This window comes from Phacochoerus africanus, chromosome 4 (assembly GCF_016906955.1).
Source record: "Phacochoerus africanus isolate WHEZ1 chromosome 4, ROS_Pafr_v1, whole genome shotgun sequence".
Classification (NCBI taxonomy): Eukaryota; Metazoa; Chordata; class Mammalia; order Artiodactyla; family Suidae; genus Phacochoerus; species Phacochoerus africanus.
The window spans coordinates 140,279,461-140,305,894 of record NC_062547.1 but is presented as its reverse complement, the minus strand read 5'-3'; the positions used below and the strand labels follow the sequence as shown (position 1 = coordinate 140,305,894).

General features: G+C 41.4%; 1 protein-coding gene across 5 annotated transcripts in view; it reads left to right on the top strand.

Moving 5' to 3' along the window:
- The window catches only part of CDC25C (cell division cycle 25C), a 37,283-nt gene extending 12,409 nt beyond the window's left edge, over nt 1-24,874 (top strand). For 3 of the 5 annotated variants that reach the window (XM_047778723.1, XM_047778727.1, XM_047778726.1), the window contains 8 exons: nt 931-1,089; nt 17,451-17,603; nt 18,553-18,654; nt 21,110-21,172; nt 22,431-22,529; nt 23,050-23,183; nt 23,556-23,667; nt 23,859-24,874. In XM_047778723.1, the coding sequence (XP_047634679.1) occupies nt 931-1,089; nt 17,451-17,603; nt 18,553-18,654; nt 21,110-21,172; nt 22,431-22,529; nt 23,050-23,183; nt 23,556-23,667; nt 23,859-24,008 (972 nt within the window). In that variant the 3' untranslated portion in view covers nt 24,009-24,874. The remainder of the gene's footprint in view (nt 1-930; nt 1,090-17,450; nt 17,604-18,552; nt 18,655-21,109; nt 21,173-22,430; nt 22,530-23,049; nt 23,184-23,555; nt 23,668-23,858) is intronic. The other 2 variants (XM_047778724.1, XM_047778725.1) reach the window with 2 other exon arrangements.
- Nucleotides 24,875-26,434: the final 1,560 nt, after the last annotated feature.

Here is a 26,434-nt window from a genome sequence, read left to right as displayed (position 1 = left end):
TTTTTTAATAATAGCTATCTTAATGGGTACAAAGTAGCATCTCATGGTAGGTTGTTTGTTTATTTATTTGCCACACCTGCAGCATACAGAAGTTTCTAGGTCAGGAATCGAACCTGAGTCACAGCAGTGACAACGCCAGATCCTTAACCTGCTGCACCACCAGGGAACCTCTCATTATATTTTTGATTTGCATTTCCCTAATGACTAGTTATGTTGTGCATCTTTTCTTGTGCTAATTGGTCATTTGTATATCTTCATTGGAGAAGTGTCTATTCAAATCTTGTTTGTTTTGGTTGTTGTTATTACTATTGCTATTGTTGAGTTGTAGGGAGTTCATGTATTCTTTTTTTTCTTTTTAGGGCCACACCTGTGGCATATGGAAGTTCCCAAGCTAGGGGTTGAATCAGAGCTGCAGCTGCCGACCTACACCACCATCACAGCAACAGCAACTTGGCGATCTGAGCTGCATCTGCAGCCTACACCACAGCTTGTGGCAATGCTAGATCCTTAACCCATTGATTAAGACCAGGGATTCTAATGGATACTAGTCAGATTCTTAACCCACTGAGCCACTACTGGGACTCCATATATTCTGAATATTAATCTTTTATCAGATATATGATTATATATGATATATGATTCTCCTATTCTGTAGGTTGTCTTTTCACTTTCTTGATAGTATTCTTTGATGTACAAAGGTTTTTAGTTTTTATGAAGTTCATTTTTTCTTTTGTTGCTTGTGCTTTTTTGTCACATCCAAGAAGTCATTGCCAAATCGAGTGTCATGAAGCTTTCCTCCTATTTTCTTCTAAGAGTTTTATAGTTTTAGTTCTTACATTTAGGTCTTTGAATTCATTTTGAGTTAATATTTGTGTATAGTGTAAGGTAAAGATCCTGGATAGTTTTTAATACTATTAATATACTTCATAGGACAATGGAAACTTGGTGGAAGGTGAAATGAAACATCTGGGCAGTCCCATTACTACAGTTTCAAAATTAGATAAAAATCCAGAGCGAGGAGAAGACCAGGCAGAGGAGATTTCGGATGAATTGATGGAGTTTTCTCTGGAAGATCAGGAAGAGGCCAAGGTAAAGCACTGTCTGATGTTGTCTTTGCATTTTTCAATAGCCCTTATTCTTGAATAAGTGATCTTGTACTGTGTGCTGGGTCTGCAGAAGTCAAGAAGACATGGTCTCAATACTCTAAGGACTATGTGACTGATAGGCTGTCAGGTCACCAGGGGACTCTTATCACTGCTAGGTGAGAAGGTTTATTAGTAGTTTGGATAGATCACCATCATTGTGATCTGGTGTAAATGATGCCTCCAGAATAATAGTAACAAATGGAATATGCTTATGATTTTTCAGTCATTTTACAATATAACCTCCCCATATTACTGAGAGGAGTATCTGAAGCCTGTGGCTTATTGGCAATGAACTGATATGTCAGGGTAGTTCCTGAGGCCTTCAGATTTTCTGAATCAACTTCATTTCTTTGAAACAAATATGCGTAGGGTTTTTTTCTTTCTTTTTGGTTTTTAGGGCCATACCCATGGCACGTGGAAGTTCCCAGGCTAGGGGTCAAATCTGAGCTGTAGCTGCCGGCCTACACCACAGCCAAAGCAACACCATATCCTTAACCCACTGAGCAAGGCCAAAGATTGAATCCATGTCCTCATGGATACTAGTCAGGTTCGTTACCACCGAGCCACAATGGGGAACTCAGGGGTATGTTTTTTAAGTTATTCATTTTACAAGATAAATATGATATAACTGAGTTAGAACCCTTGTATTCTAATCCTCATTCTCTTATTTTGTGTTATGACCATGAGCAAGACACTTAACCACTCTAAAGCTCAGTTTTTCTCTATTATATAATGAAAAGCATAATAATGAAAAAGTTATTAAAAAAATTATAAAACTGCTATTATAAAAAGCAGTTTATAATAATCTATATACTTTTTTTTGTCTTTTTTTAGGGCCACACCTGTGACATATGGAGGTTCCCAGGCTAGGAGCCTAATCGGAGCTGTAGCCGCCGGCCTACGCCACAGCCACAGCAATGCCAGATCTGAGCTGGGTCTGAGACCTACACCACAGCTCATGGCAACACGGGGTCCTTAACCCACTGAGCAAGGCCAGGGATCAAACCTGCAACCTCATGGTTCCTAGTCGGATTTGTTTCCCCTTTGCCGTGACAGGAACTCCACAAAAGGAGAAATCTTAATGGATACTGCAGAAATACATGAAAATGGAGTGAAAGCTTGTAAAGAAGGAGGGATAGCCCTGAAGAGACTACTAATGAGGTAGATATATACAGGAATAACATCATTGAGAGATCAGAAAGGTGAGATTTAGGACACAGAGATGTTAATGTTCGTTTCATCACTCCATATATGAACTCTTTGAAGAGTTTCGTAGTTTTAGCTCTTAAATTTGGGTCTTGCTCCATTCTAAATTAATTTTTGTATATCGTGTTGAGTAAGGGTCCAATTTCCTTCTTTTGCATGTGAATATCCAGTTTTGCCAGCACCTTTTGTTGAAAAGACTTCGTTTTCCTCATTGAAAGGTCTTGGCACCGTTGTCAAAAATCATTTGACTGTATATGTGGGGGTTTATTTCTGGACTCTCTATTCTGTTGGTCTTTACAGTACCATAGTTTCAATTACTGTAGCTTTGTAGTAAATCATTTTATGTATTTTTTTATTTCACCAAGTATATTTGAACATATTCTGATTGAAATTGTGGTTGATTAGCCTTAGCCATTGTGTGTAGCTGACCGCCATTTCCAATCCTGACTGAAGGATGACTTTGAGCTTATTTGGGATTAGAGAGAAAGTCAAGAGCATGGGAATGAATGAAGTGTATTGGTCTAAAAAGTGTGGATCTAGAGCCAGACTGCCTGGGTTCATAGCTTGACTCTGCCGCTTTTATCTGTATGGGTAGAGTCATATGATCTCCCTATGTTTTAATTTCTTAATTTATAGAAAAGATTAAAAAAAATCTTTTTTTTTTTTATTTTTATGTTTTCTTTTTAGGGCTGCACCCATGGCATATAGAAGTTCCCAGGCTGGGGATCAAATTGGAGCAATAGCTGCTGGCCTACTCCACAGCAACGCCAGATCTGAGCTGAGTCTGTGACCTACACCACAGCTCATGGCAATGCCGGATCCTTAACCCACTGAGCAAGTCCAGGGATTGAACTCGAGTCCTCATGAATACTAGGCAGATTCATTACTGCTGAGCCATGACGGGAACTCCGTCTTTTTTAAAATATATATCTTTACTGAGATACAATGCATATGCTATACAATTCACCCACTTAAAGCCTATGATGTTTTTTAGTATATTAAAAAGCTCCATAACCACAGCACAATTTTGGAACTTTTTCATCACCCTAAATAGTACTTCACAACCTTTAGCAGTCATTCCCCCATTCTCTCCATTCCCTCCAACCCTAGGCAACCAGAATGAACATTTCATATCAATGGAATCATACAATGTGTGACTATTAATGACTGCCTTCTTTGACTTAGCATAATGTTTTCAGGGTTCATCTATGTTGTGGTTTGTATGAGTACTTCTTTCCTTTTATTTTATTTTATTTTATTTTTTTTGGTCTTTTTTTTTTTTTTTTTTGCTATTTCTTGGGCCGCTCCCGCGGCATATGGAGATTCCCAGGCTAGGGGTCCAATTGGAGCTGTAGCCACCGGCCTACGTCAGAGCCACAGCAACGCCAGATCCGAGCCACATCTGCAACCTACACCACAGCTCATGGCAACGCCGGATCGTCAACCCACTGAGCAAGGGCAGGGATCGAACCCGCAACCTCATGGTTCCTAGTCGGATTTGTTAACCACTGCGCCACGACGGGAACTCCCCTTTTATTTTTTTTATTTCCAATGTCTTATATCATCTTCAGCATCAACACTCTAAATTCTTTTTCCTGGAGGCTGAGAATCTCTTGATCACTTAGCTGTTTTCTGGGGTTTTTTTCGTTCTCCCTTATCTGAGTTACAATTCTCTGTCTTTTCATTTTTATAGGTTTTTTGGTGTGGTGACCTTTTTGCAGACAATAGAGTTGTACCCTCTCTTACTTCTGGTGTCTGACCCCTTGTAGCTGAAGTTGGTATGAGGGCTTGCTGTAGGCTTCCTGATGGGAGGGACTGGTGCCTGGCCACTGGTAGGAGGGGCTGATTCCTATCCCTATGGTAGGTGGGGCTTTGTCTCTTGTGAGATTAGAAGGGCTGTGTGCCCAGGGGTCTTTAGGCAGCCTGTTTACTGATGGGTGGGGTTGCAATCCACCTGGATTGTTTTTTGGCCTGGGGCTTCTCACTGCTGATGGGTGGGGCCAGATTTTCCCAACTGGCCACCTCCAGAGAAAGGCACGCTGATTATTATTCCCAAGTTTTGCTTCCAATGCCCTTCCCCACAACAAGCCACATTCACCTCCTGTTTTCCCTGGAGATCCTTCAAGAACTGCAGTCAGGTCCGACCCAGATTCCCCTGGAGCCTTTGCTTTGCCCTGGGACCCAGTGCATGTGAAAGTCTGTGTGCGTCTTTCAAGAATGGGGTCTCCATTTACCCCAGTCCCGTGGAGCTCCTGCGCACAAGCCCCACTAGCTGTCAATGCCAGATGCTCTGGGGGCTCCTTCTCCCAGTGCCAGATCCCCAGGCGTGGGGATTTGATGTGGGGCTCAGGGTTCTCACTCCTATAGGTGAGTCTCTGTGATAGTTACTTTCCAGTCTGTGGGACTTCCCACCCAGGAGGTAGGGGGTATATCTCGTCGCCCCTCCTACCTCTTGATGTGGCCTCCTCTTTGTCTTCTGGAGTAGGATAACTTTTTTTTTTGTCTTTTTGCCTTTTCTAGGGCTGCTCCCGCAGCATATGGAGGTTCCCAGGCTAGGGGTCTAATCGGAGCTGTAGCCGCCGGCCTGTGCCAGAGCCACAGCAACATGGGGTCCGAGACGCGTCTGCAACCTATACCACAGCTCACAGCAACACCAGATCCTTAACCCACTGAGCAAGGCCAGGGATTGAACCCGCAACCTCATGCTTCCTAGTCGGATTCTTTAACCATTGAGCCGTGACAGGAACTCCTAGGATAACTTTTTGAAAGCTTTTGGTCTTGCTCAGCATTTGGTTGTAATTTTGTTGTTTTTATGAGAGAAGTTGAGCTCCAGTCCTTCTATTCCACCGTCTTAATCCCATCTCCTCAATTGCTTTTAAAACCTCCTGCTTTTATTTTTATTTATTTATTTACTTTAATCTTTTGTCCTTTGAGGGCTGCACCTGTGGCATATGGAGGTTCCCGGGCTAGGGGTCTAATTGGAGCTGTAGCTGCCGGCCTACACCATAGCCATAGACAAAGCCACAGCAACGCCAGATCTGAGCCGCGACTGTGACCTATACCATAGCTCTCTCGGCAACACCGGATCTTTAACCTCTGAGCGAGGCCAGGGATCAAAACTGCAACCTCATGGTTCCTAGTGAGATTCACTTCTGCTGTGCCATGACGGGAACTCCTTTTGTTTTTTCAAATGGAAGTGTAGTTGATTTACAGTATTGTATTATTTTTCAGATATTCAGCATAGTGATTCAGGTTTTTTTTGCAGATTATATTCCATTATAGGTTATTATATTTTTTATTTATTTTATTTTTTTATTTTATTATTATTATTTTTTGTCTCTTTGCCCTTTCTAGGGCCGCTTCCTGTGGCACATGGAGGTTCCTGGGCTAGGGGTCCAAATGGAGCCGTAGCCTCCGGCCTACACCAGAGCCACAGCAATTCGGGATCCGAGCCCGTGCCTGCAACCCACACCACAGCTCACGGCAATGCCAGATCCTTAACCTACTGAGCAAGGCCAGGGGCTGAACCTGCAACCTCATGGCTTCTAGTCGGACTCATCAACCACTGCGCCACGACGGGAACTCCCATTATAGGTTATTATAAAATAGTGGGTATAATTCCCTGTGTTAGACAGTAAATTCTTTTTGCTTTTCTCTTTTTAGGTATACTACTTTATACCTCTTAATCCCATACTCTGAATTGTCCTTCCCTCTCGTCCCTGTCCTCTTGGTAACCATAAGCTTGTTTTCTATGTGAGTCGTTTCTGTTTTATGTATACTTTCATTTTGTATTATTTTTTAGAATAGACATATAAGTGATATATAGTATTTTTCTTTTTTATCTGATTTACTTCACTAAGCATAATATTCTCTAGGTCCATCCATGTTGCTGCAAATGGCGATATTGGCTTTTCTTTTTATGGCTGAGTAATATTCCATTGTGTATATGTACCACATCTTCTTAAACCAATTATATATTGATGAGAACTTGGGTTACTATCATGTCTTGGCTATTGTAAATAGTGTTGCTATGAATATAGGGGTGCATATATATTTTCAAGAAATCTTTGTTGTTGTTGTTTTTCCTTGTCTATTTGGGCCGCTTCTGTGGCTAGGGGTCAAACTGGAGCTGTAGCCACTGGCCTATGCCACAGCCACAGCAATGCCAGATCCTATCTGCATCTGTGACCTGTACCACAGCTATGGCAACACCGGATCCTTAACCCATTGAGTGAGGCCAGGGATTGAACCTGCGTACACATGGATACTAGTCAGATTTGTTTCTGCTGAGCCATGATGGGAACTTCTCAAGAAATCATTTTGTTATTTCATGGGGTTGTTGTGAGGTTTAAACGAATTTATTATACATAAAACATTTAGAACAAAACTTTTCAATTAATAGTGCTTAATATAGTATAGTATACATATTTATTGTAGTGTAAGGCCCAAAATGTGTGGAATCATGAAAACTCATCAAAGTGAAAGTCGAAGTAATCTAATGATTCAGTGGAGATTATTAGGTGAAAATCATGAACAGTATGGAGAAGGTTATAATCAACTTCTGGAAGCCGAAAGGGAATTATTAAAAGATGAATAAAGTAATATTTGTAATGTCCTTTAAGATAGACCTACATGGCATAGTATCTTCCTAAAGAATACTCTTGCCTAGACGCAAGATTGGAAACTTTGGAAGGATAAGGCTAAGAACAGTAAAGTAATTGAAAGTACTGAGGAGGAATAAAGCAGCTGGTTTGGAAAATTTTGAGAACTAGAAGAGATTTTAGTCAGTGTGAAAACGTTCGAAATTTGAATTCTTGGTGATAGAGTAATGGAGGATGCTTGCAAGAAAAAAAATATATATCGGAGTTCTTGTCGTTGCTTTCAGTGGTTAATGAATCCAACTAGGAACCATGAGGTTGCTGGTTCGATCCCTGGCCTTGCTCAGTGAGTTTAAGGATCCAGCATTGCCATGAGCTGTGTAGGTCCCAGACACGGCTCAGACAGATCTAGTGTTGCTGTGTCTCTGGCGTAGGCCAGCAGCTATAGCTCCAATTAGACCCATGGAAATCTCCAGGTGCCACAGGTGCGGCCCTAGAAAAGACAAAAAAAAAAAAAAAGAATAAAAAAAACTCAGTTTGTTGAGAAACTAATGTGGAATGCAAGAGAAGCTTGGTGCAAGTGTTTCAGGAGTTGCAAAGGCCTAGGCTTCCAAGGGTCACCAGTGAACACTGTATGAGCATGGCGAAAGATGGAGTAAGGATTTTAGTGTTTAAGGTAGCAACATGGACTAGAGTGGAAAGGAAAAGTGAGAGCCAGGTAGTAGTAGCTCTCATTTATTGACTACTTAGACTGTACTAGGCATTATGTGCTGAGCAGTTTACATCCATCTTCACATTTAATTCTCATATCAACCCTGAATGATGAGTATTATCCTATGCCGTTTTTTTTTTTTTTTTTTTCCAGTGTTACCCTTTTAAGAGAACATCAGAGAGTTCCCCACTGTAGTGCAGTTGGTTAAGGATCTGGCATTGTCTCTGGGCAGCTGAGATCACTACTGAGACACTGGTTCCATCCTTGGCCCCGCACAGTGGTTAAGAAACTCATGTTGCCACAGCTGCGGTGTAAGTTGCAACTGCGGCTCAGATTCCATCCCTGGCCCAGGAACTTCAATATGCCGTGAATGCAGCCAAAAAACCCCCAGAATAATCGTACTTAGAAAAAGATCAGAAAAATACATTAAAAGAATGTTAAAATAAGAAAAAAAGAAAACTAAGATCTGCTTGACTCTGGAGCCTATGTTTTCAGCAATATTATGGTGTCTCCTACTAAAGATACCTGGGAGCTGAAAATCATATTAGAAACATGGGAAAATTATAGCTGCTTTTTGTGTAGGGTTGGTAAAGGTGAATACCCAGAATTTGAATGAACTAAAATGTCAAGAAGGATGGTTAATCAATTATCTAGAATAATGCTGTTCAGTAAAACTTTCTGAGATGATGGAAATGTTTTATATTTGTCCAATACAATAGCCACTAGCCATATGAGACACTTAGAATTTAAAATGTGGCTAATGCAACTGAGGAATTGAAGTTTTATTTTTATTTTTTTTGCATTTTAATTCATGCAAAGAGGCGTGTGTGGCTACTGTTATTACAATGGATAGTGCAGATCTAGAACTGGTCCCTGGAGGAGGCATAAGAGTATCAGGTGAAACTTCTTAGCAATGCAAATTTATGGGCTCCACCCCAGACCTGAATCAGAAACTGGGGAAGGGGCCCAGTCATCTGTGCTTCAGCAGTTGCTCTAGGTGATTTTGATGTTTGCTAAAGCAGAGAGCTACTGCAGTGTAACACAATATTAAATCCTGTCTTAATTTCCTTGGTTTGTGGGAAAACAACAGGACCAATGTATAATCTGAAAGGGGCAGAATGGATTTTGGGAGAATTGACATTGACCTTCCTGAGTGAGGTAAACATTTTTGAGGACTTGCTGGTAATGGAGAGTAGGTCTGTGGAAAAACAGCAAGGTAGGGATAGTTGGCATGAGGAAAATGTTACTTGGCTTTCTGAAAAACAAACAAACAAAAAAACCCCAATGTAAAATGAACACTTGGCGTTGCTTTTACAAATATGTATTAGTCTTCATATTTGTAAACTGTTGTAGTTAATTTAGTCAAATCTCAACTGATATCATAAAGTTGAATTTAATGTGATTAGAAAGGAAATCCTTTTGTTTTCAGTTTTATTGTTGGAAATTTGCCTAAGGTGTTTAATCTGCTTTTATCGCTGAGCTTTTGGAGTTACCTTTGTGGCTCAGTGGAAACGAATCTGACTAGTATCCATGAAGACACAGGTTCGATCCCTGCCCTTGCTCAGCAAGTTGAGGATCCAGCATTGCCGTGAGCTGTGGTTTAAGTCACAGATGTGGCTTGGATCTGGCGTTGGTGTGGCTTGTGACTACAGCTCTGATTTGACCCCTAGCCTGGGAACCTCCATATATTGCGGGTGAGACCCTAAAAAGACAAATAAAGTGTTTAATCTGCTTTTATGAAAATTTAAGTACACTGGACATAATTGAATCTTTGCTGATTGAAAATCTTTCATAGTCCCAGAAACATCATTCATTCTGTGTTGTATAATATAGTTATTGTCAGACAGTGGATTTAAAATAGACTGACCTCAGGAAATTCTCTGGAAATTTTGTTTGTTTGCATGGAAGAATGGTATGTGGCTGTTAGGTATTTATTTTGTTGATCTTTAATAAGTATTAAGTTCCTTTTTGTCTTCTTGCATTGTGACTCTTCTAAAGTCAATTGAGAGCCCACCGTATAAGAATATGCATAGCGGTAGATTTTAGGTTAGAAAATGTATAGGGATTTTCTATTGTTGGTTTACCTCTTTGATGCTAAATGGAAAGAGATAGCTTATTAAGCAAGAAAATATGTCTAACCTTAGTGAATTCTGATTCATTCCTGTAAAAATTGTTTATTGATACTTGTTGAGAGTCAGGCACTGTGCTAAAGTACTGGGAATACAATGGTGAACAAAACAGAGGAGGTTTACGCCCTCAGTGTAAATATGAGTTTATATTCTTGGCACAGAGATATAAACCCCCCCATGTTTATCAAGTGCATAAATGTTTTAGTTAGAATTTTTGGTTACAAATAACAGAAACTAATTCTAGTTACCTCAAGCAGAAAAGGGATTTTCTGGAAGGTATTGAAGAACTCAGGAAATTACTAGGAAGGGTGGAAAGAAAATAAGGTAAGGCCCAGCCAAAGTGCTACTATAAGAACATTGTGCTCAGGATGCCACCACTTTCTGGCTGGACACTCAGTGCCACCCTTACTGGCCCCCTGCCACAGAATGTAACCCAATCTGGACTCTGTTGCTCAGGGATATTTGCTGCTACCCGCTGTATTCTCCATTGTGCTTCAGCACCCATAAAAAATCTTAACCAATCTTGTGTTTTTGTGTTACTCCTCAAGGTTCAAAATCCAGGCAGGAATATCAAGTCAGCTCTAAAAGAGTGGGAAAGGGAATGTCTGTCCCCCTTTTGCCTTCTTATCAGGAGGCAGGACTGCCTTCCATCTAATTTGAGATTTTACTAAAATAGGATGCTTACAGCCAAATTGCAAATACCATAGAGACAAAATAATTTAACCGTTGCACATTGTCCAAGTGTAATGAAGGAAACAAAATGGGGACTGACAGAAGGGAACCTTTAAATGGAGGTAATTAGGAAAGGCCGCCTCAAGCAGCTGATATTTAGTTGAGAACAAATTGAAGAACTGTCCCAGCTTGCCTGAAACTGAGGAGGTCCATGAGACGTGGTTCTTTCTATCTAAAACTGGGAAGTCCTGGATGAATTGAGATGAGTTGATAAGGAACCATTCATGACTTGAGTAGAGGTGAGAGCATTCCATGAAGGAGGAATATTGTAGGTGCAAAGGTCCTGAGGTTGAAAAGGAACCGAGAAGCCAGTGTGAGTGAAGGGAAAGTTGCCTGACGTAGGAAAGAAGAGGTGGATGAGAGACAGACCATGCAGGGCCTTTAGGCTGTGGTGAGTATTTGCATTTTATTCTAAATACTGTGGGAAGCTATTGGAGGATTTTAAGCCAGGCACTAGTATGACCTGACTTGTTTTACAAAGACCACCATTGCGACAGCGTTCCCATTGTGGCTCAGCAGTAACAAACCTAACTAGTATCCATGAGGACATGGGTTTGATCCCTAGCCCCGCTCAGTGGGTTAAGGATCCTGCGTTGCCATGAGCTGTGGTGTAGCAGACGTAGCTTGGTTCTGGTGTTGCTGTGGCTGTAGTCCAGCAGCTGTAGCTCCGATTCGACCCCTGGGAACTTTCATATGCCGCGAATGTGGCCCTTAAAAAAAAAAAAAGACAACTGTTGCTGGATGAGGAATAGATTAGAGGGGACTAAAATTTGGAAGGAGGGGGAAAAAGGAGTTAGAAGTAGGTAAGAGTAAGAAGCAATTGCAGCAGTCTTGGGAAGACTTGGTGGTGGCCTGAACTAAGATGGTGGCTCTAAGACAGAGAGAAGTAGATGACTTCAAAATATACTTTGGATGTAGAATCAGTAGGACTTGATGGGTTGGATATAGGCTGTGAAGGAAGGATGGGATCAAGGATGACTATGGACATGTTTAATTTGAAGTGTTTAGTTTCAAAGAAAAAATGGAAACGGAAAACTACCTTTTCTCACTGAATATAGTCACCCATCTGCTCTGATAGCCATATGATATGCTTTCCTTTTTGTTACATGATATGAAGTGTCCCTGTTCAGATCTAACTGCCTCCCACACCTCTTTACACTGCATCCAGTTCATTCATTCAATAATGCTGGGGATACAGTAGTACAACACAACAAAGTCCCTGCTGTCTTCAAGCTTACATTCTAGTCAGGAGGGAACAGACAAATATACAAATGCATTTATAATTAGCAGACGGTAGAAATACTTTGGTTAAAAAAAAAAAAAAGTGGGATAAGGAGAATGGGGAGTACCTGGAGTGGGATGGGATAGAATGGGAGTTGATATTTTTGATAGGTTGCATAGTCTTCTCTGAGAGTGAGCAGACTTCTGAAGCAGCAAGGGAGCCAAATAACATATATCAGGAGGAAGGAGTTATTTCAGGCAGAAGGAATATCACGTGCAATGCTTCTGAGGTAGCAGTATGCTTGGCGGCACATTCATGGACGAGCAAGAAGGCTAGTGTGGCTGGAGCAGTGAGCAAGTAGATGAGGGCAGAGAGTAAGAGGGTAGAGAATAGATTATGTAGGGCCATGTGGACCACTGTAAAGACTTTGCAAAAAGTCTGAGTCAGATGGAAGCATCTCCTCTTAGTTGCTTCTACAATATTTCTTCCGTCTCTTTCTCTCTCTTGTATTATCAAATTTGCCCTTTCTCCTAAATTAATATTTCTCAAATTTTTTGGTACCAGGATTTCTTTACAATCTTTTTTCGTCTTTTGTCTTTTTAGGACTATACTTTCGGCACACGGAGGTTCCCAGGCTAGGGGTCTAATTGGAGCTACAGCTGCCAGCTTACACCACAGCCACAGCAACATGGGATCTGAGCCATGTCTGCCACCTACAGCATAGCTGTCTACACTGTGCCGGATCCTTAACCCACTAATGGAGGCCAGGGATAGAACCTTCATCCTCATGGATACTAGTCAAGTTCATTATAAAGGAGCCACAACAGGAACTCCCAGACTGTCTTTATTGAGTATGGTGTTAGTTGTAGATTTCTTGATTCTCTTACCAGGTCGAGGACGTTTCCTTCTATTCGTAGTTTACTGAGAGATTTTATCAGGAATAGATACTAGTTTTTGTCATATGCTTTCTCTGTACCTATTGAGATGATCCTGTGAGGTTGCTTTTTTTTTTTTAATCTATGGATATGGTGAATTACATTGATTAATCTTTGAATAGTAAAACAACCTTGCATTCCTGTGATTACTTAGTCATGATATATTATCCTATTTATGTATTGTTGGATTTGCTAAGATTTGCTAATATTCTGCTAAAATTTTGTTGAGGAGTACCCGTCATGGATCAGTGGAAACGAATCTGACTAGTATCATGAGGACGAAGGTTCAGTCCCTGACCTTGCTCAGTGGGTTAAGGATCCAGCATTGCTGTAAGCTGTGGTGTGGGTCACAGATGAGGTGAGGGTTCAAATCAGAACTACAGTCGCTGGGCTGCGCAACAGCCACATCAGCACCAGATCCAAGCCATGTCTCCAACCTATATCACAGCTAGATGATTTGACCCCTAGCCTGGGAATCTCCATGTGCCTTGGGTGTGGCCCTTAAAAGACAAAAAATAAACAATTTCTTTTGGATAATTTTTACATCTGTGTTCTTGAAAAGGATTGACCTTCATTGTTTTGTGTTCTTTCTAATGTCTCTGGTATTAATATCAGTGAAATGCTGTCATCATTCGGAAAGAATTCTCTTTTTCAATTATCTGGAAGAGGTTGTATGGAATTGATTTTTTTTTTTTTGTCTTTTTGCCTTTTCTAGGGCCGTTCCCACGGCATATGGAGGTTCCCAGGCTAGGGATCTAATGGGAGCTGTAGCTGCCGGCCTACGCCAGAGCCACAGCAACAAGGGATCCAAGCCGTGTCTGCAGCCTACACCACAGCTCACGGCAATGCCGGATCCTTAACCCACTGAGCAAGGCCAGGGATTGAACCCACAACCTCATGGTTCCTAGTTGGATTCATTAACCACTGTGCCATGACAGGAACTACAGTTATTTGTTTTTTTAATGTTAGGCAGAATTCACCAGTGAAGCCATCTGGGCCTGAGGTTTTCTTGGTGGGAAGTTTTTATAATTTTTTAATTTTTTTTATTTTTTTTATTTTTAGGACCACACTTGTGGCATATGGATGTTCCCAGGCTAGGGTCCAGTCAGAGCTGCAGCTGCTGGCCTATGCCATTGCAACCTACACCACAATTCATGGCAATGCTGGATCCTTAACCCATTGAGTGAGGCCAGGGATTGAACCCGCCTCCTCGTGGATACTGGTCAGATTCTTCTGAACCTGCTGAGCCACAAGGGGAACTCCTTTGTGGGAAGTTTTTAAATTATTAATCTCTGTTTTTTCAGGTCTAGTCAGATGTTGTAGTTTTTAGCTTGAGCCAATTTCAGTAGTCTTTGTCTTTTTCTTTCTTCTTTTTTTTTGACCTCACTCATAGCATGTGGAAGTTTCCCAGCTAGGGATTGAACCCATGCCACAACAGAGACAGTAGTTTTGTCTTTTTAGGAATTTGTCCATTTAATATAGTCTTCTCATTTATTAGAACATAGTTGAAATTCTGCAACACAGTGGGTTAAGGATGCAGCATTATCACTGTAGCGACATGGGTAACTCCAGTGGTGCAGGTTCAGTCCCTGGGCTGGGAACTTATGCATGCCTTGGGCATGGCCAAAAATAATAATAATATAGTTGTTCGTTGTATTCCATTATGATCTTTTAAATTTTCTATCAGATTGGTAGTAATGTAATCTTTTCACTTGTAATTTTAGTAATTTGAGTCTTTTATTCTTGGTCATTCTAGCTAAAATTTTATCAATTTTGCTGATTTTTTTTTGAAAGAACCAACTTTTTGCTCAATTTTTTTTCTATTTTTTTCTGTTCTCTACTTCATTAAGTTTATTTATTTATTTATTTATTTTTGGTGTTTTTTTTGCTATTTCTTTGGGCCGCTCCCACGGCATATGGAGGTTCCCAGGCTAGGGGTCAAATCAGAGCTGTAGCCACCAGCCTACGCCAGAGCTACAGCAACGCGGGGATCCGAGCCACGTCTGCAACCTACACCACAGCTCACGGCAACGCTGGATCGTTAACCCACTGAACAAGGGCAGGGACCGAACCCGCAACCTCATGGTTCCTAGTCGGATTCGTTAACCACTGCGCCACAACAGGAACTCCCTAATTCATTAAGTTTAGCTCTAATCTGTTTTCTTTCTTTCCCTCGCCTTCCTTTGGATTTAGTTACTTCTTTTGCTGGAAGTTTAGGTCATTGACTTGAATTCTTTTTTTGTTTGTTTTGTGCCACACCTGTGGCATATGGAAGTTCCCAGGCTGGGGGTCTAATCAGAGCTACAGCTGCTGGCCTACACCACAGCCACAGCCACGCAGAATCCAAGCCATGTCTGCAGCCTACACCACAGCTCAAGTCATTGCCGGATCCTTAACCCACTTAGCAAGGCCAGGAATTGAACCCGCATCCTCATGGTTACTAGTTGTTTCCACTGAACCACAATGGGAACTCCTGACTTGAATTCTTTCTTCTTTTTTATCATAGATATTTTAACCTATACATTTTTATCTGAGCATTGCTTTAGCATATTTTTACCTGAGTTTTGGTATGTTATGTCTTCATTTTCATTCATCTCAATATATTTTCTAATTTCCATTGTGATCTTTGTTGACCCACTGGTTATTTAGGAGTGTGTTAATTTCTCCAAATTTTTGAGTTTTCCAGATTTTTTTCTGTTATTTCTAATTATTCCATGTAGTCAGAGGACATACTTTGATTCAATCCTTTAAATTTTATTGAGGCTGGATTTATGTCCTAGTATATGGTCTGTCCTTGAGAATGTTCAATGTGTATTTGAGAATTTAAAAGAATGTATATTCTGCTGTTGAGTTTGGTAGTCTATAGATGTTTATTATATCTAGTTGGTTTATAGCATTGCTTCAGTTCTTGAGCTTTCTAAAGATGGAACCATACATGTGGCCATCACTGGCCTTGCTATTTTCACCAGGGCATTTGTTGTTCCTTCAGCCTGGAGCACTCTTCGCCTGGATAGACAGGACTTTCTCCCTCATTTCAGTCTCATATCTCCACATATGTCACCTTAATGGAAAGGCTTTTCCTGAAAGGTTTCCAACCCCAATAATTTTTCCTTATTTATTTTTTACTTTCAGCATTTATCACTACATAAAAGTACAGGGTATGTTTGTTTGTCTGTCTCTTCCACTGTCGTATTCTCTGCTTTGTCACCTGTTATACACTTAAAAATCATGAAACAGGTATGTGAATGTGTAAGTCTGGAAGTAAGAACAAAAGTCCCAACTGGATAGAAATTTGAGAGTCATCAGCATAGAGGGAAAATTTAAACTCATGGCTAGAAAAAATTCACCTTTATCAAGTGTGAGGAGACATCCTAGCCCTGAATCTGCTATCTATTAGAAGTTTGGTAGGTAAGGAAGCCTGACGGAGACTGAGAAGGAGCAACAGAGATGTAGAAGCATCCTGTTGCCTATACTAGGACTAAATTAAGAGACGAGGTGTTGCCAAAGAGGTCAAAGAAGAAGGGGGTAGCCGAATCAGTGGAAGCCACTGTGAGATTCAGGTTGATATATAGCTAAAGAAGTAACCGTCAGATGTGGCAACATGAAGATTGTTGATAATTTGAACAAGAGCAGTAGAATGGTACAGAAGCCAAGCCATGTGTGTTGAAAAGCGTATAAGCCATGAGGGAGTGGTGATGCCTCCATAGTTTACAAAAATAATAATTATCCAACTTAACCTTTTTATAAAATCTGTGAGTAAAATTGAGCTTAGCAAGTTTCCTTTTTTCTTTCTGGCCTTTTCAATACTTAAAACTCCCAGATTTGGAAAGTGTTCATTGATTCCTTAAACAGTAAAAACCACTAAGTGGGAGTTCCCATCATGGCTCAGCAGAAATGAATCTGACTAGTACCCGTGAGGATGCAGGTTCAATCCCTGGCCTCGCTCACTGGGTTAAGGATCTGATGTTGCTGTGAGCTGTGGTGTAGGTTGCAGACATGGCTTAGATCTGGTGTTGCTGTGGCTGTGGCATAGGCCAGCAGCTACAGCTCCAATTAGACCCCTAGCCTGGGAACATACATATAGCACAGGTGCGGCCCTAAAAAGACAAAAACAAAAAGCAAAAACCACTCAGTGGTAGATGTTGAGTGCAGATTAATCCAGATGGTTCTGGGATCTTCCCACATCAGCTTCTGGGAACTGGGAAATTTTTTGTTTGTTTTTAGGGCCACATGGTATGGCATATGGAAGTTCCCAGGCTAGGGGTTGAATGGGAGCTGCAGCTGCTGGCCTACTGCATAGCCATAGTAATGCCCAGATCTGAGCCGCATCTGTGACCTATACTACAGCTTGCGGCAATGCCAGATCCTTACCCCAATGAGCAAGGCCACAGATAGAACCCGCATCCTCAGGAATACTAGTCAGTTTGGTTTCTGCTGAGCCGCAACAGGAACTCCCAGAACTGAGAAACTTCTGAATAGGTAGACAAAACTAGTGTATCATCATCATCATTTCCGCATGACCTAGCACTTAAACTTCTTGCAGTAAGTTGCCATTTGTTTTTGTATAAATGTATTGGAAAGAATCTGTCAAAACAGTAGTGGCCGATGCTAGGCATCTTGTCAGAGTACGAATTTAAATTCAGCAGGTCTAGGGTGAAGTGCAGCATCTGGGATTCTGCATTTCTGAAAAGCTCCCAGGAGATATTCACAATGCTGGCCTGCAGACACACTTGAAGGAGTAAGAACCTTGGGGTTTCATATCTCCAAACAGGTATCTCTGAACACAAGCTGCCTGTATCGCTCCTTTTCATTGCCAGACAGTTTGAACAGTCCAGGACTGAAGCAGGTGGTAAAATTCAAGGACCACACACTTCCAGATAAAGTAAAAAAGAAGTATTGTTCTAGCCATGAAGAGCTCAGGAAGGTAAGAACTTTTTAAGATGAGAATCTCTTTACTCTTCTATCTCATTGTCTTCTCTGCTTTTCTGGCATGGGGGTTGCTTTAGTATATCTTTCTGTCTTCTTCATTACTTTTACTTTGATCTCGTATTCCCATCTTCCTTTTTTCTTCTCTACCTCTGCATCCATATATAAGATATTTAATAGTAAATATCTGCTATATTTTAATTTTGGAAATGGTATCGTATTGTCTTCCCAACCCTTTCTTTTTAAGATCTGAGAGAATGCAGGAACGCATTGATTAGTAAAGACATTTATTGCTGTTTTACATGCATTCTGACAGAAATAGCATCATATAGCACACTGGTTGGGTAGAAAGCAACTTCCTAAAAACAGTCCTCATACCCTATTCTTCCTTTGGGAAAAAAAACCCTCTATTTTATAAAATCAGTATATGATGTTATAGAGAAATGGAAAATGTGAATAAGCAAAAAAAAGCCATGGAAAAATGCCCATAATCCCACAGGCCAGAGATAATTACTATTAATACTTGATGTTTAGTCTTTCTGACATTGTTAAGGCAAATGTGTGTTTTTTATTAAAGTGGCATTACAAAGTACATGTTTTCTAACCTACTTAATGATAGCATGTGATATTTTCATGTCAATGGAATTAATTTACTTTCTATTATTTAATAGTAATCTATAATGTGTGTAATGTAGACCCTGTTATTGAACAAGGCCCTATTATTGAACATTTAATTTATTGATAATTTTCTCTATTGTAAACACACTGGGATATCCATCCTTACAGCAAATCTTTGTACATATCTTTATTTTCGTAGTAAAATGAGTGGCATTATTAGGTCAAAGGGTATGCGTATTGTTAATGAGTCTCCCTCCAATCCTTTCATCCCCTGGTTTTTAAACCTTTAATATGAGGACTGGGGGTGGGGGGAATCTTGTTGTCTTCAGGGCTTAGGTGTAAAGAAAATGGTCTCTCTCTGCAACATTAATATGATTCAGATGCTGGAGGAAGATTCTAACCAGGGGCCTCTGATTGGTGATTTCTCCAAGGTAAGTTTGGTTACATCCATCCTATATTTCATCCTGCATTTTGGATCTGAATCTTTTCTTCTCTGCTTGTAGAGGACACTAGGTATGATCATGCATCTTTACCAAGTACTTGTTGATAACCTGAATGTGCTATAGTGGTGGATCTAGGCCCTAAGCCTTTCCAGTGAGAAAGTGTTCCTTATTCATTCTGGGAAAATCCAGAACAGTGGGAAAAGTATGAGATGTTGTACTTCTTAAAAAAATATTTTAAAAAATTATGTAGATAGGAGTTCCTGTCATAGCTCTGTGGGTTAAGAACCCAATTAGTATTCATGAGGATGCAGGTTCAACCTCTGGCCTTATTCAGTGTTGAAGGATCCAGTGTTGTTGTGAGCTGCAGTGTAGTTCACAGATGCAGCTTAGATCTAGCATTGCTATGGCTGTGGAGTAGGCTGGCAACTGCAGCTCTGATTAGACCCCTGGCCCAGAAACTTCCATGTGCAGTAGGTGCGGCCCTAAAAAAAGAACAAAATTATGTAAATAATACTTGGTCACTACAGCAAAGACAGAGAGTGAGTGGAGTTCCTATCGTGTCGCAGTGGTTAACGAATCCAACTAGGAACCATGAGGTTGTGGGTTCAGTCCCTGGCCTTGCTCAGTGGGTTAAGGATCCGGCATTGCCGTGAGCTGTGGTGTAGGTCGAAGACATGGCTCTGATCCCAAGTTGCTGTGACTCTGGCATAGGCCAGTGGCTACATCTCCAATTAGACCCCTAGCCTGGGAATCTGCATATGCCGTGGGAGGGCCCTAGAAATGGCAAAAAACAAAACAAAACAAAACAAAAGAAAGTGAAATCTACCTGAAATCTTATCAGAGTATTATTGCTTTTTAAAAATTTTTTATTTATTTTTCTTTCTATGGCTGCTCTTTGGCATATGGAGTATCCAGGCCAGGGATCAAACCAATGCCCCAGCATTCTCAAGTCGCTGCCAATCCTGTTGCACCACAGCAGGAACCCCTGTTACTGCTTTTTAAACTTTCTTTGGTGTGTATTCCTCTAGACATTTTTCTTTGTATTTGCACAAACAAACATGCTCATACACAAATACTTTTTTTTTTTTTTGTCTTTTGTCGTTGTTGTTGTTGTTGCTATTTATTGGGCCACTCCCTCGGCATATGGAGGTTCCCAGGCTAGGGGTTGAATCGGAGCTGTAGCCACCGGCCTACGCCAGAGCCACAGCAACGTGGGATCCGAGCCACGTCTGCAACCTACACCACAGCTCACGGCAACGCCGGATCGTTCACCCACTGAGCAAGGGCAGGGACCGAACCCGCAACCTCATGGTTCCTAGTCGGATTCGTGAACCACTGCGCCACGACGGGAACTCCCACAAATACTTTTTTTGCTTTTCCATGTTTGTCGTGATCTGCTGAGGTTTTTTTTTTTTCCCCCTCATTTAATGTATCAGGAACATCTTTCCTCTCTCTCGCTCTTTTTTTTTTTCTTTTTTTTTTCTTTTTTTTTTAGAGCCACAGGTGCAGCATACGGAAGTTCCCAGGCTAGGGGTTGGTCAGTCGGAACTACAGCTGCTGGTCTACACCACAGCTACAACAACATGGGATCCGAGCTGCATCTGCGACCTATACAGCAGCTTGTGGCAATGCCCGATCAACCTACTGCGCAAAGCCATGGATCGAACCTGAGTCCTCATGGATACTAGTTGGATTCATTACCGCTGAGCCACGATGAAACTCCAGGAACAACTTTTCATGTCAGTAAACAGTTCTGCTTCATCTTGTCATCATTTTTTTAAATTAAATTAAATTTAATTTAATTTATTTATTTTTTTGTCTTTTTGCTATTTCTTTGGGCCGCTTCCACGGCATATGGAGGTTCCCAGGCTAGGGGTCTAATCGGAGCTGTAGCCACCGGCCTACGCCAGAGCCACAGCAACGAGGGATCCGAGCCACATCTGCAATCTACACCACAGCTCACGGCAACGCCGGATCGTTAACCCACTGAGCAAGGGCAGGGACCGAACCCGCAACCTGATGGTTCCTAGTCGGATTCGTTAACCACTGCGCCACGACGGGAACTCCTTGTCATCATTTTTAATAGCAGAATGGTATGTCTTTTTTCTTTTTTTGGCTGTTCATAGGTTTTGGGGTTTTTTTAATCCTTTCTTATAGGATATTTAGTTTTACAATTTTTCCTTATGAAAATATGGACATATTTCCTTATAGCAAGTTGGGCATATTTGTAGCTAAATCTAAAACTTTGTATACATTGTTAATTAGTTCCTTCCAATCAGTTCTTAGAAATGGAATTGCTGCATATGCACATCATAGGGACCGCTGGTTTTTGAAGGTAGCTGGGGTTTTAAAGGTCATTTGGAAAAAAGGACAATATATGGGTCATGATCTCAAATTTGGATATAGAGAACTTGCTGTTATTTCAGCTCTTGGGTATTTCTAGGTATGTGCACTGCCAACCGTGTCAGGGAGACACCAAGATCTGAAGTACGTCAACCCAGAAACAGTAAGCAGATTTCTGGAGATGGTAACTGGTTACATAAGCTACCATCTGGTCTGTTTTGTCCCTAAAATCCCCACTTCCATTTGTATTTCTTTCACTGTGTTCACTCACATATGCTCCTTATTCAGCTGGAGCTGTATTAATAGAGTTTTTTTTTTAATTAAGCAAATGATATATAATTTTTATGAAAGGAAGGAAGGAATGGGAGAGGAAAAAAGTAAAAAATCACCCAGTTAGGGTGACCTTACATCCTGGTTTACATGTTGCAATCCCATTTAAGCCTATTAGTGCAGGGTAATTACTAATAGTGTTCTCTTTCACTCTCAGAAGGGTCCCAGTTTGTGCAGTAATTATTTGGTCACTCCACCCATAATCTCACCATCAAAGATAATCACTGCTTTCCTTATGGCTTTCCAGATTTTATTCTGGCGTAAGTTTTATAAAAATGGGATCATAAAAAACATATCATTTTACAATTAGCTTAGTAAGACATTGTAAACATCTTTGTACATCAATAAAAAGATATCTATATTATCCTTTTAATGGCTGTATAGTATTCTGTTATATTGATAATATATAAATAACTTAACCAAACCAGTTTTATTAAATTTTTAAGTTATTTGTAATATTTTGATAATCTAAATCAATGGTGAGATGAATATTATTGTGCCCTATTTTTATGTACTTTTTTGTTTACTTACGATGTTAGAAAAAAAATTGCTGAAAGTGAATTTACATTTATTTTTATATGTATTTACAAAGTTTCCTCCAGAAAGGTGGAACCAATTTACACAACTAGATGTAGCTTAAGTTTCCTCCTCTAGATATCAACCCTTTCCTTCTCTATTCCTTTCTGAAAGACTTGCTTTCTAACTTTAGAGTGGAGGGTGGGGGACCATCACATTTCTCCCTGCAAAATCAGGACCTCTAACTTCGACCTGTGTCCTTATAAAAGTCCTTGTGTGTCTTCTGAAAGGCTGATTGCAGCCATGCCTACCTCCAAATAAGTAGCCCGAATATGATTTTCCCTGGTGTCCCAGCAATACCAGCTATTTTGATTCTCCACAAAGACCATTTCCTATTTTATACTCTTACGTGGGGTGAGGCTGAACCATTGCCATATTTCAAATATAAGGGGACTTTGGAGGCTGGGCATACAGTGGAATGCTGGGTGACTAAAGGGAGTGCAAATCAGGAACTGTGTGACTGGTTGTTTGCTCCCTCAGAAGAGGCAGGGTATTCAATCATAGTTTCTGTGCAGGTGGCTGCCTTGCTATCGGGGAAGTTCCAGGGTCTGATTGAGAAGTTTTATATTATCGATTGCCGCTATCCATATGAGTACCTGGGAGGACACATCCAGGTAAGGTTACATTGAGGACTAAGTAGGGGAGGGCTGGAGATAGCGCTTTGTTGAGAAGAGTTCAGACAAAGGATCCTGTGAACTCTAGAACTAGGGCAGACTTCATTCATTTGGAACACATCAAGGCTTTCGGTCCTTGGTTCTGTTCTAATTCTGTATACCTTAAGCAATTTCCCCCTCCTACACCAGTTGCCCTCTTCTTTATAGGAGCCAAGAGCTCCAACCTGGAAATAAAAACATTTATCCCAGGACTAGAAAGCACATTATGAACATTTAATGCTTATAGATATTCCTCACAGTGATCCCTGTACTTCATATGGTTCCATTCTATGAACATTTATTAAGCACCTACCAAGCTCTGCCAGCCCTTAGGAATAGATACAGATAAGGTTTCCGCTCTGAAAGTATTTAGAGTCTACCCTTCCAGAATCCAGTATCCCAAGATAGTATTCCAATTATTTCTAAGTGTTGGCACTGTTCACAGACCTTTAAAGAAATACTTCCTAAAATTCTTCTACAGGGAGCCTTAAACTTATACAGTCAAGAAAAACTATGTAACTTCTTTCTGAAGAAACCCATTATCCCTTTGGATACTCAGAAGAGAATAATCGTCGTGTTCCACTGTGAATTCTCCTCAGAGAGGGGTCCCCGAATGTGAGTGTCAACACGGGGTAGGGTGGGTGACGGAAATGGATCTTGAGTTGGAACTTGTAGCCATGAAACCTTCCCAGACCACTTCAGACAGAGACTGAATGAATGAGTGCATTGTAGTTTAAGGAGAAGAAGAAAGGGGTTTCTCTAATTCAAATGTTTGGAGCAGTGAAGGAAAAAGGATTGGGAATTAAGTATTGATGGAGGAAAGAAAGAATGGTGCTAATTGGACCTTGTTTTGCAAAAATAGTGAGATCTGACACTCCATTTTAGGTTTAGCAATAGTCTATTCCTCCTTACCTTCCCCAGCGAATGGCCCATGGAATCCTGACCTCACTTCTTTCCACTGTACCCATCCCTGGGTTTTCTCTAAAGGTGCCGCTCTCTGAGAGAAGAAGACAGGGCTCTGAACCAGTATCCTGCACTGTACTACCCAGAGCTATATATCCTCAAAGGGGGCTACAGAGACTTCTTTCCAGAATATATGGTAAAGGATGGGGCATGTGGGGCAAAAGGGGAGCCCAGATTTGGGGGAGCCAACCTTAGCACGCAGCTCCTAGGACCTGAAAAGCCCTTTGAGAAGAAACTGCTGTTCATTCTTACCCACTACTTGCAGCATCTCTTATTATATTTAGACTTCAGGCATCAGGACCTCTTACTCTGTCCCTTGCTTTTCAGGAGCTGTGTGAACCACAGAGCTACTGCCCTATGCATCACCAGGACCATAAGGCTGAACTGCTGAGGTGTCGAAGCCAGAACAAAGCATGGGAAGGGGAGCGGCAGCTGCAGGAACAGATTGCCTTACTCATGAAGGATGTGAGCCCTTAATGTCAGATCACCCACTGGGCCTAAGACTCACTAAAGGCACAGAAACCCTGAGCAGAAAGAGGCCATCTTCTATGTGGTTATACCTAACATTTTAAAAGATGTCAGCAAACCAACAGGTTGCCTAACTAATGAAATCCCAGGCCTGGGGATTGATAAGGCTTCAGTAGAGCTGCTGGTCTGGTGAAATCCTCAAGCTGGCTCTGTAAGGCTAGAGCCTTGGGTTGCGTGGACATTTGTGTCGCTTTAGGGAGCTGTTGTGTTCCTCTTTCTAACTACTCAAGTCTTTTCAGAGGCCAACCAGATTTTTCTCTCACTGGGTTTCTGGCTATGCAAGAGAGAGTTGCCCATCTTCTTTCTCTATATTTTCCCTCTTTGTTTCCCTCTCTCCTCTTTTTAAATGGGAAAATAAACATTGCAGAATGAGAAATGTGATTGTGAGCCCAGACTGCTCCTAGAAGATGGACAAAAGGAAGTCATCACCACACTGGACTCTTTCATCTCTATTCATAATGGCCATAGTACTTTTCTCCAGACCATGGTTCTCAGAGTTTGAGAATCAGCATCATCTGAACTTGTTTGAAATGCAAATTTTCATGGCCCATTTCAGACCTACTAACAGAACATCAGAGGTTAGGAGCCCAGAAATCTGGGTTTTAAAAATATTCCTTTCTGGAGTTCTACTGTGGTGCAGTGAGTTAAGAATCGACTGCAGTGTCTTGGGTTGCTGTGGAGGTGAGGGTTTGATCCCTAGCCTGGCGCAGTGGGTTAAGGATCCATCATTGCTGCACCTGCAGCTCAGATTCAGTCTCTGGCCAGGGGACTTCCGTATGCCATGAGTGCATTAAAAATAACAACAACAACAAAACCCTCCATTTCAGGTGATTCTGATGCATGCCAAAGTTTAAGAACCACAGCTCTGGAATTAAATAAAACCTTTTAAATTGCATTCTTCAGCAATATTCCAGGCTTTCCTTTCCTAAACCATTTCATGGTATCAGTTGCCTAAAACTGTGCCCCAGACTCAACACTGGTATCAGGAGACCAAAACAATTGCCATTCTCTAAGGCCAAGTGGATAGGTCTGAGTTGGGCTTAAAAGGTCCTTATCTACAGCCTCATTGGAGATTTGACTTCTCCCATTTCCCAAAGGTTTTTTTCCATTCCACTTCATGTCTCACAAAGATAAGTTTAGGATTTAGGATGGTTGGCAGTAAAGGTTTGTGCCATATGAAGATAGGAGTAAAAGAAAATGAAAGTACCAAGCACAATGAGTTAGATTTCAGAAGGATATTTTAAATTACATTCTTCAGTATCATCCCAGGGTTTCCTTTCTTTGAGCTCTTTAAGGTGAGTAGGCTTTTGTCTGTGTAGTAAGGTACCGCCCTACTTGGCCTTGGTGGTGGAATTGACTGAACATGGTCACTCTCTGGCATTAACCTAGTAGTGATAGCTTAGGACTAGAAAAAGACAAAGGGTTCTGAAGTTTAGGCTAAGATAGAATAGAGACAAAAATGACATCTTCCCAGGTCCTGGAGCAGGGAGACTTTTTAAAAGTGAGTGGGAGGAAAGGAGGGCATTAGACATAGGGCAGCCCAGCAGTGTGCCTGAGCAACTGGACTGATTTTTGCAGGGTTGACAAGTGCTCTTCTGGAGAGCCACGTGCATGCCTCACAGCAGAGGGCACTGCTGTATTCTCTAAGCTGGCAGCCTCCACTCCTTGCTTGAGCCTATTTGTCCAGAGGGAAGCAACCTTTCCAGCTTCTCCCTGAGCTCTTGAGCTCAGAGCTCAGAAGGGCAGGGGGGAAAAGGAGAGAAAAGCTGCTGCTTTGTTAGGTGGAGATGCTCAGGGGAAGATGCGGCTCTTCTTCCCATCCCACACACTTCCCCTCACCAAGCAGGAGCTCCTAGCTGCCTGAGGGAAACTGAGCGAAGCACCTCCACCTCCAAGTGTGAAGAGGGGTCCCCGACTCGATGCCTACCCTGGTCAGTCCTTTCCTGATAATTCTCCCTGGAAAGGTAGAACCAAGCCCCCACCTGGGAAGAGACTGGTGCACAACTGTTCACATTTCAGTAATCTTTTTCTTTTTAGGGCTGCACCTGTGGCATGTGTCAGGCTAGGGGTCAGCTGGAGCTACAGCTGCCGGCCTACATCACAGCCACAGCAAAGCCAGATCCGAGCAGCATCTAAGACCTACACTGCAGCTTGCTGCAATGCCACATCCTTAACCCAGTGAGCAAGGCCAGGAATCAAACCCACATCCACATGGATACTAGTTGGGTTCTTAACCCGCTGAGGAGAATATTACAAGAAATTATATGGGAAATTTGATATGTAGGGTACTGTGTGATTTGATTCATGTTATTTTCAGGAACAATAATAACAGTAGCTAACACTTTTCAGTTCAACGTGTGCAAGACCCATGAACT